Raw genomic sequence first — 10,685 nt, forward strand, 5'->3', positions numbered from 1 at the left:
ATCGCAGTTAATAAAAATAGCATTCCACCATCCGTAGATATTTATTCTGTTGGAAAAGTTGATTTATCTAACTGCTAACGAACATTTCGCTCTCGTCGTTTTCGATGAGTACCGAGAAAATATAAAAATGCAGTAGCCGAGTGGTAAGTGAATGACAATCCATGTCATTTGATCTATTAACAACAGGTAGGTAGCATTTCTCAGTTCTTGCAACTCCTGGAAGTCCATATGTGGACACTGTTCGTTCAGTGTAGACTGCTTGGCTCTGCACTGTGAGAGTTCACCTTGCCCATTATAGAGAATAAAGAGGATTCTACAAGAGATGCGGCTTGCATAGTCAAACAGCCTCTACTTTATGGGCAACGGCTTGTGAGAACTTACCATCTTGCGCAAAAAACAATCCCCATCAGGCCATTACGCATTCGAAAGAATAAGTGAGCATAAGTTTATGGTCGCATTGAAACTGGGATAAGTTTGCAATTCAAAATAATTCATTATCGCTACGATATGCTAAGCGTGTGAGTTTGATCGAATGTTATATCCGAACTATTGAAATTGGTCTTGTCCTGAATACTCTCTATGTTACCGATTTGAATATCATGCCTATGAAAATTACTATTCTTCTACAAGAGAAGAAGGGCAATAGCATTTTTTCAATGGTATGATTGAGGTTTCTTTTGTTGAGAATTTCCATATTGTCTTTAATTTCTTTGTCACTCAATCGATTTTTAAACACAGAGAAAATCATTTAGTGACGTCATGAGCCTGATATTTAGACTTTCGAATATATTTTTGACACTTGAGCCAAGCATGAAATTCAACCGAACTTTTGTCAATGAGATGTCAAAACGCAGGTCGAGCAAGCCCATTTTTTTCATCTCTTTGGAGTGACACAAATAAGGAAAGAAAATTGTAGATACTCATAACTCAAACTAAATAACCATACCAAATTTCTTCAATATGAAAACAGAACATAAATTGTCGAAGGATAAGAATTGTAGAAGTTGAGGCTGTCACAAGGATTTGCCAACACACAGATCGACAGATGATAATGAAACTAGAGTTGACTTTTATCTGAAATATTGAAAAATTTTGAATCGCAGGGTTGACATTTTTTTCATATCGAGAGTGAAAACAGATGTTGCTTCTACCATCAGAATACTAGGAAGTTTTGTAATATTATACAGAATGTCGTATCTCTAAATCTTATATAAATAATATTTCTCAGCAATACCTATTCGTTTTCCAAATTTTCTGTATTTTACGTTAAAATTAGTTCAATTCTTTCAATAGCTATGAGAATTCGTTCATTTATGTCAAATTTTTTCTTCGTATTTCGAGAACTTTCAAGAAAATTTTGCTGATTTGAGATGTTTTTGAATGATAAAATTTTCAATAATTGGACTCTCGTGAAGAAAATGACGGAATAAACCACTTTTCTTGCTAACTCGTTGATCTGACAGTCGGTATGACTATGTATAAATAAGAAATAAATTTTCTGGATACGTGATAAACGATTTGCTTTTTTCAAGTTGTATCCCAAACTTTCTTATTTTATAAAAATTAAGTTAGGAAAAGGAATCAATTTGAAGAAAGATATTACATTTTACAAGAATAGAGATTATTTATTCAAGGTGTTATTCATTCAATTATTTCAATTCCATTTTCTTTTCTTTCTATCTTGCAGTACCTATGTTGGCAGTTTAGCTTTACGCCTAAATTATCTACAACTTCGATATCTCACGGTGTATTATTGGTTGCATATGTTGAATCTCTGAAGGTATCGATTTAGCCATTCTTTCATAAACTTGGCATTATTTCTGTTACCTTTTTTCTCAATAATTAATTCATTAATTCAATTTATTTGAATGGTTAGGGGGATACGAAGAGCGGAAAATTTTTTCCTCCTCGAATCAAAAATTGATGGGTCCGAGTGATTTTCATTTTGAAGCCGGAAAATCGAGGTGTTGTTTTGTTGGACCACACTGTGTCACTGTATATTGATATATGAGTTAATAGGTTAGCTCAAATTTCCCGATTGTATTTTAAATATGCATTTTACGGTGTCTATTACCATTTAAATAAATCTAATTAATGAATTAATGATACCTATATTGATTTATAAGTTTTGATATCCAAAAATTCAATTTCTATCATATTTGAATGTTGGTCATCACTTTGGTCCACAGCATTTTGTTGACTGCTGTCCTGAATATTTGTGAGGACTCAGAGAGAGAGTGCCTTAGAGACCGTTTTCTTCCTGTTTTGTCTTGTTTTCAGTTGAATTAGCTTGCATTTTTTATTATGTATTACATGTCATGTTGTAGATATGAAAATAATTTTTTTTAAATTTTTTGAATCACATATTTCTACAAATGCAATCGATTGACATTTGAGTCCATTGTCGTAAAATATATATTATTATCTGAAGATATCACACTCAAATGCACAAACTGTAATTATATGTAGATGTACTGTTCACAACGTCACAGTTCGCAAAATTTGATTCACAATACATCGACCTCGTTTCTTATCAACCTGAAACATAACACTATCATGGTGGTTTATTAGGTACCAAATTGAGTCATCATAAAAGTATAATTTATAAGGGTGCTTGGAGTAGGTAATGGCTTGCGAATGTAGAAGTCGTTATATAGGTACGCTATACGGGTATGTTAATGATTATTGAAATTTTTTGTTATATCTACTCGTATTTTCAGTATAGGTACTAATAAAATGAAATATGCAATATTAATAAGTTCGAATAATTAAATAATCAAAATTCGAATTCGATTACAGGGCCTTCTGTGACCAATCGTGAAAAATTGTTCGTACTTGTACTTTTTGCCGTAAAATACGAATCTGCAATGAAGAACAGGAGTTCCCATCTAAAATTCCAATGTTGACCTCCTCATCCCAAAAGGATGTAGAAATACGCTCTATTAGTAATGACGTCACACACGTCCATTTTAGTTCTCCTGTCAGTGTTCGGAATCCAAACAAACAAATTGTCCTTCAAATTAGTACGTTGTCGTTGAAGAAATTGGCTTATTTTGATAAATAAGATTATTTAAGGAACGATTTTATTATTAATTCATAGACGGAAGGCACGAGATTAATGCCAGTAAGTTCCAACTTGAAGTTCAACTAATAAACACGGCTTTTTACAAAATCTGGGGAATGATACAGGATTCAAACTTACTGGTATTAACCTCGTTCCTTCTGTCTATCAATTAATACTGAAATCCTTCCTCAAATACTCTTATTTATGAAAATAAGCCAATTCCTTCAACGACACCGTACTAATTTGAATGAAAATTTATTTGTTTGGATTCCGAACACTGACAGGAGAACCAAAAATGGCGGTGTGTGACGTCACACTGATAGAGCGTATTGGAAAAGGTTGTAGCATAAATGGACATGAAAAACCGTTATCTTTTTGTTTCAAATATTTTCACATAAGATAATTCCTTTCCGAAATTTAACTGATTCAACTTCACCCAGTATTTCTCGAAAATCTAGTAATGAAAAATAATTTTTTTCTATCCAAATTGAAGACTATCACAGCACATGTGAACCGGGCCTAAGGATCTATTTCGGAAATGAAAATATGTATAGAACAAACTCCACTTATTTTCCATTTTCTCTCTCCGGAAATATACATATACCCTCTACGTGAATTTTATTATTGACAGCAATTCCAAAAACCCTTCGACAACATTGTCATTGAGTGAAAATATTATACCTAAAGTAGGAAAATTCATTCTTCGTTTACCCTCAATCAGCTCTATAAACATATGAACATCAATTATATTGATTGGATGATCTAAGAATTAGCCTTCTGTCAATTTGTTGGAATAAATTGTTTCGGTAATTCACAATTGCGTGTCACATTAGAGGATGAAATATCGAATTTTCTCAACCATATGGGTAATTTCTCGCTCTAAAATTCCATAAACAAATTCACTTCATCGAATTCTTTATCCAATTTGAATCTTTTTCGTGTGCTAGCTGCTATTGCGGAGGAGTTCCTGCTGAATTTTTTAGGACGATTACCGTCAACTGTCATTAACGTCAGACCAGCACGAAATTGATGGGAATCAGACACACCGTAAATAATGGAAAAATTTCCAACCCGGACATTCGAAAGCACTGAATGCAAACATTGTAAAATGCGCAGGAACCCTTTTCTGTTAGAATGCTATGATCGGTAGAAAGGACAACAGTCAATTATAATATATTATCAACATATACCAGTAGTCCTTCACGCTTAGGGTACATTAGTTGTAACTTGTTGAAAAGGCTTGTATTTATTGTGCATTGATGAATTCGGATTCCAAAACAATTGTGAAATATGGAATGATATGATTCCAGGTAAGTTTGTTAGAATCATTTCGGTAAAGATGATATTTTCCATATTTTTGTTAAAAAACGTGAATAACGTAATTTTTGGAATATGATATTTCGAATTATTGAAGTTAACACGCTTCAAAATTCAAATAGAAGCCTTTATAGCTTTCGCGCCAATGAAATTAATTTTCAAAATTTGATCATTTCATTCGAGTTCAAGATTAAAAATTTACAATAGATTTTCGCAATATATTTGAAGCAATTACTTCCTGAAATTTGAAGCAAGGTACGGACAAGTGGGGTGAACGGTATATTTTTTTCATTTACTTTTAACGTCATAATTTTATGAGATAAAGTTTAGTTTATCATAGCCTAATATATTTTATGCCTCCAAACATATGATCTTTATCTTCATCATCACCTTTGTGGTTCAGTTTGGCCGAGTCTGTTGATATTCCATTTTTTTATTTATTCTTTGCTTTACTAATACTTTTTTTATCTTTTTAATCATTCTTTAGTTTCATAACTTCAATTTTTGATAATATATGACATAGTTTTCAGAACTGACAACATTAGAGCAGAAACTTTTTCTCAAATAATAATCTAGTTTTAAATTGTTTTCTAGAGCTTTTTTTTTTGTTCTCCGCTGCATATGCCGGAAGAGGTCCTAAAATAATTTTGTTTAGACAAGTTCATATATTTCGGTTATGAATATTTAACGTAAGCGTGAATAAGGGAATTGACCCAAATTTCTTGAATGTTCTTTATTCTTCTGCCAAGCTTTCGGAATATTTTATTCCATCATCAGGGCTACTACAAAAGTTACAATTACCATGAATGACCATAATACCAATACAAAAAGTTATGAATATTTTCATTTTTTCATGCTTATAAATGAGCGTTAGAATGAATTTTCTGTACGAGTATTATACATTATTTCCTCTGATTCACTGAATTCTTATTGAAATTATTAGAATATTCACATAAATATCGTTTATTGATCTTTACATTGAAAAATGTTGGTTTGCAGAACTGTTTTCTGTACAACAAAGAAAAGTTGAAGATAAATCCGTGGCAGGAGAGTACCTACATATAATAATGAAATATAACCATGAAATCAATTGCGGGACGGAGATATTCTCGCACGATGATGTTCTTAAAGGTATGGCAGAATGAACAGATATGCCACAGAATTAAAGAAATCTCATAATCCCTACTTCTTGGAACATCTCCATAAATTTAGCGGTATTTTGAGAACCTTTAATCATGGAATATACAGCATTATGTTGAAAACAATAGTTTTTCACTCAAAGGCTACAACTAGTATTCCAAAACTTCTTTTTGAGTTAATCTTCACAACGTCATATTTATCTTATGATTCTGGCGTGCAAGTATAGAAGTTGTTGTAATGATAGGATATTGAAATATATACAGAGTAACCGAGTCGAAATTAATTTTTAATTCAAGAATATTTTCTTGATTTTTTTTTCATAATGTTCCATCATTTCTGGTAGAAATATTTTATTTCATTCTCTTTTTTTCTCATTTATTTCAATTTCCTAATTCCTACTCATTCGAGTTGAAAAGTTACCTAGAAATAGGAAGGTTCTTATAAATCTGGAATATTAAATCCCTCTCTAAATAAATTAAACGAATTATTATTCTTGATAAATACATTTTACAGAATAATTAATATGTAATTGAAATTATTGTCAAAATCATATTGAACACGTCTCAAAATAAATCCATTGAAGATCAAATCAGAAGTACCTTAAAATGTTTCACAGAAAACTTCTGAACTTAGACCTAGGAAAATTGTAGCTAAAAAACAATTGATTTAATGTAATTGGTTTTCATTAGATTCTCACTCCACGTGTATGATCAAAAAAATCCAAACGTAAATTTTTTACTATAATGATCTGAAAATCAATAGAAACGCAGCCTACAAAACTGTCGCTCAGAATAAAGTTTCATGTTGATATTCTGCATTGAATGGAAAACGCTATCTCTGGTTCTATCAATCGATTCGTCCAGAACGTCTACATAGAAAATGAATTAGTGACCGAGCCGGTGGATATTGTTTAATCGATATCGGTAAAGGTCTGAAGAGAAAAGGGCAATAAGAATCGATTTATAATCATTTGGCTCACCTGTGGAGTTTAAATTTTGTATAAGCTGATTAAGTGGTTCTCCAATTCATTTTCATCGAAATATTCTAGGTTTTTTCGAATCTTCATGAGATAGAAAGGAAATAATACTGATCAACAAAAGCTATGAAGTCTACTACTCAAGACTGAGAAAATTTTAGTATAGCATAGGTTAAGAGTAGCTTTAGCTAATTTTCGCCTTTTCATGGCAAATGTATGTACATTTTTTGAATAAAGTCGATTTATTATTTACTATTATCATTATTATAACTTGAATTTCGACGCTCACTCATTCGACGCGACACTTAAATATAAGAAGAAGGTTTTTTCATGTAAACAATTTTTGTTACTTGAATATTGTAGTCGTTTTTTGTTTTTTAAATTTTACAACCAACCAGCTGTTCGAGAAGATCCAAAGTCGATGTTTAGTTGTTGTTAAAATGCCTAGAGCACGTGTACGCGGAATTTATCGCCAGCTTAGTGAATTTGAAAGAGGTCGAATTATTGGTCTACGGAAGGCGGGGTTGTCATTTCGAGAAATCGCTAACCGTACAAACAGAAATCCAACTAGTGTTATGAGATGTTGTTAAGCGTGGTTTCATAATGCCCAAAATCGAAAAAGAGTAGTCACCGGACGTCGAAGAGCACAAATGAAGTTCAAGATCGATGTCTAAGACTCGATTTTTGGCTGATGAGTGGTTAGGAGAACAAGGCCATCCTGTAACTGCCCGAACGGTTTACCGCCGGACAAGATCTTTTGGATTGCAGTATTATCGAGCCCATCTTGTGTTACCTCCGACGGTTGAGCATCGCCGGCAACGATTACAGGTACAGAGAACGTCAACATTGAAATGTGGAATGACATCAGGTCGTCTTTTCTGATGAATCTCGATTTTCCTTGGGTGCAAATGATGACCGAAGAAGGGTTAGACGACGTCAGGGAGAAAGATGTGAACCTCAGTTCGATGTTGAGCTTCATGTACTCCGGACAGTAGGCGTTATGTTATGGGGTGCTATTGCACATGCAAGTAGGTCACATTTAGTCTTTATTGGAGGTAACATGACAGCGCTGCGTTACCTTTAAGAATTAGTGGAGCCATATGTTCTACCTTACCTTACCTTATGTTACCAGAGATAGTTCACACTTTTCTGAAGTGTGAATCCATGTGAATCTTTTGCCATGGCCGCCCAGATCCCTTGATCTTTCGCCCATAGAGCATGTTTGGAACATCATGGGTAGAAGGCTTGGAAATTTACCCCTGTCCCACGGAGTTTCGCGCCTCTGAGACATGAAGTACAGGTAGCTTTAGATAGTATCTCTCAAGAAGAAATAGACTATCTTATTACATCAATGCCGAGACGTGTTTGGGAGTGTATAGATAATCGCGGTGGACAAACAATTTATCAACAAATTTATTGAAAAAAATTTTAAACCCTTCGTTTATTTCTCAAAATTTCAATCATTTACTCCTTGCTATACTATCTATGTTTTACCAAAAATTCAAACCGCTCTTTCTGGGGATATTTTGTCAGTTAGTAAAGTTGGGTATTTTCACGGAAATAAAACATTGTTCTGGTAAAAAACACCAAACATAAAAGATTGCTTCTGATTGTAATTTCAGCAGACTATGGGCTGTAACGCATCGAAAAACGTGACTGTTGAGCATTTGGATGGAGGAGAGAATGGTGACGTTCCTCAAAAAACCACCACGGAGTCCAATGGAAGCGCTGACCGAAGGCAATCAATCCCAATGAGCCCAAAAGATATTCCTCCCATAGAAAGTGAAGAACCACCAGAAGATATGCTCGAAACACCTGTAGTAAATAATATGCAGAAAAAAGGTAAACAGAATTGGTATGGTCTTGTTCCTTATAATGAATTCAAAATCATCTGATTCGACTTCAATTATCGATAAATTACGATGATATTCCTTGACTGAACTCTGAATTTTTTTTAAGATAGTGGTTTGGCCTTCGAACTTGCTTTCGAGGAGGATAATGAGGAAAGTATTATAAAGAAGCACCCACCTAAACGCTTCCAGTTAATAGAAAGCCAACAAACAAGTCCTGTCACTCTAGAGAAACTGCAGGAAAAGCTCGAAGAAGCTGAACTCAGAAGGCAGCAGGTTAAGAAATATGTTTTTTTTTAACAAACCTGCATCATAATCCTTGTTCAAAATTCAGATAAAATTGACCAAATCATTTCGAACATGTCTACGTATAGGGTATACGTACCTTAAAGCGATGTTGCAAAGAGAATTATTCAAATTACCGCATCATACAATATCAACACGTATCGTTGCCAATACTGTATAATATAATATATACCTACCTATTTTTCATATCGAGGATATGAAATAATACTTTAGCCACCGAGAAAAAAATACATTTTCGAAGCCTATTCAAGATGATATCGAGGATTTCACAATTTGTGAAATATTTTGTGTTCGAAGTAGTGCTCTCCATCCTAGTTGAAAGTTATTGACGGTTCTTCTACTGAAAGTTTAGTAACTGAAAATCCTCTAAGATAATTCTTGAATCCATTCTTCAATTGCATACTCGTATATAGGTACCTATATCAAAATGAATCTAAATCTTTTCAGATTTTATCACAACGTGTGCAATCTGCCAAGCAGAGGAATGCTGTAAGGAAACAACCTTCAGAAGTTTCCATGAACGAAGACGCTGATCATTCAAACGATGCTCCTGTTGACGCTGAGAACAATCATCAGTGATAAATAAAATGAAATTATTATTTACGCAACAGTGAAATTTTCTTCAAGTTGTTTTTCGCACAAAATTTCCATTTATTTGGTGTGATATACAAATAAAATTATTTGTAAAAGGTAATATATTTTATTAGGGTTCAACTAATATACAAGGTGTTTCCTTGTACGGTACGAAACTTCAGAGTTTGATTCTTTGGGTCTCTATGAGCATACCTATATCTGGAGTTGCAAGTTTGAAAAAAATTTGTTAATAAAATATTCTGATACCGATTTTGTAGAGTTATTTGAAATGATAAAATCGAAATAGTTCCTTTTCAACTTATGGATTTCATTTTATGTTGTCCATGGATAATTTTATTCCGAAAATGAAGTTTTGTATGAAACAGATCTAAAAGTTTTTGTTGGTTAGTCCGAAAAAAATCGAAACATAGAAAGAAACTAAAAATCGATGTTTCGATAATTAAATTTGACATTTCATGAATTGTAAGTAATTGTTCGTTGGGATTGTTGAGAATCCATAAAACAATCAAAATTTATTGAATTATTCTTAATTGAGAATAATTTATAACAGTCCTTGAAATATCAAATTTAATTATCGGAACATCGACTTTTAGGTTCTTCCTTTGTTTTCCGGAAGCCATCGCGGTGATTCACCCTGTATTACAAATACCGATTTTTTAAACATCAACGCCCTGTATCTCAGAAACGAAGTAAATCCGGACATATGCTCATAGGAAGTTGTTTTGATGACCTAATGACTCATCCTGTAAAGTTTCGTGTTCAATTGAGAAAACACCCTGTAAAATGCAAGTTTCACAATTTACTTTTGTTGTTTTTGCTATATAATTTTTCCTTGGGGATTAATAATCCTTATTCCCATTCTTCTCAAGCCACAAAGGAAACATTACATAACTAAATAGTTTGCAGGTCAAAGCCTCTCGAATAAACATTTTTCATTTCTGTGTGATTATTTTTTACTTCGACCACTTCTTAAAAAAAAAATGCATCTTTCTTGAGCAGGCGCGCAAATTAAGTCTACTCCTCTAAATTTTTTCTCTTGAAACCTGTTTTTTCTGCCAGAAAGCTTATCACTAATTAAATCTGAGACCAAGATCATATTCAGCTTTATTTACTCTCATTGTTTTACATGTTAATTAACATTAATTTATTTATCATAATACCCGTATTCTTTCACTGATTCAATGGGAGTTTTAATAAAATCTCATTCTTATAGTACGATATAAAACAACATTTTATTTATATAACATCATTTACAAACCACTCAAATTCGGAATTGGTTTCAATAATATCACAAAATTCTCGATTTTGTGGTTATAAATTTTATGAATGAAGTACTTAGGAGTAATGTGCGCAATGTTGAGTTCCACAGTAATTATTGAATTACCACTAAATCTGCTGATATTACAGCCTTCCACTGAATTATTTCATTTGAGGTCTA

General features: G+C 33.0%; 1 protein-coding gene across 4 annotated transcripts in view; it reads left to right on the top strand.

The window, feature by feature from the left end:
* LOC123676934 overlaps positions 1–9,374 on the top strand; it is a 29,815-nt gene extending 20,441 nt beyond the window's left edge. The window contains exons 1-4 of one of the 4 annotated variants that reach the window (XM_045613274.1): positions 4,123–4,374; positions 8,123–8,339; positions 8,457–8,623; positions 9,101–9,373. In XM_045613274.1, the coding sequence (XP_045469230.1) occupies positions 8,126–8,339; positions 8,457–8,623; positions 9,101–9,232 (513 nt within the window). In that variant the 5' untranslated portion in view covers positions 4,123–4,374; positions 8,123–8,125 and the 3' untranslated portion in view covers positions 9,233–9,373. Of the gene's footprint in view, positions 1–4,122; positions 4,375–8,119; positions 8,340–8,456; positions 8,624–9,100 lie in introns of those variants that run through there. The other 3 variants (XM_045613273.1, XM_045613275.1, XM_045613277.1) reach the window with 3 other exon arrangements.
* Positions 9,375–10,685: the final 1,311 nt, after the last annotated feature.

Source organism: Harmonia axyridis, chromosome 3 (genome assembly GCF_914767665.1).
Source record: "Harmonia axyridis chromosome 3, icHarAxyr1.1, whole genome shotgun sequence".
Classification (NCBI taxonomy): domain Eukaryota; kingdom Metazoa; phylum Arthropoda; class Insecta; order Coleoptera; family Coccinellidae; genus Harmonia; species Harmonia axyridis.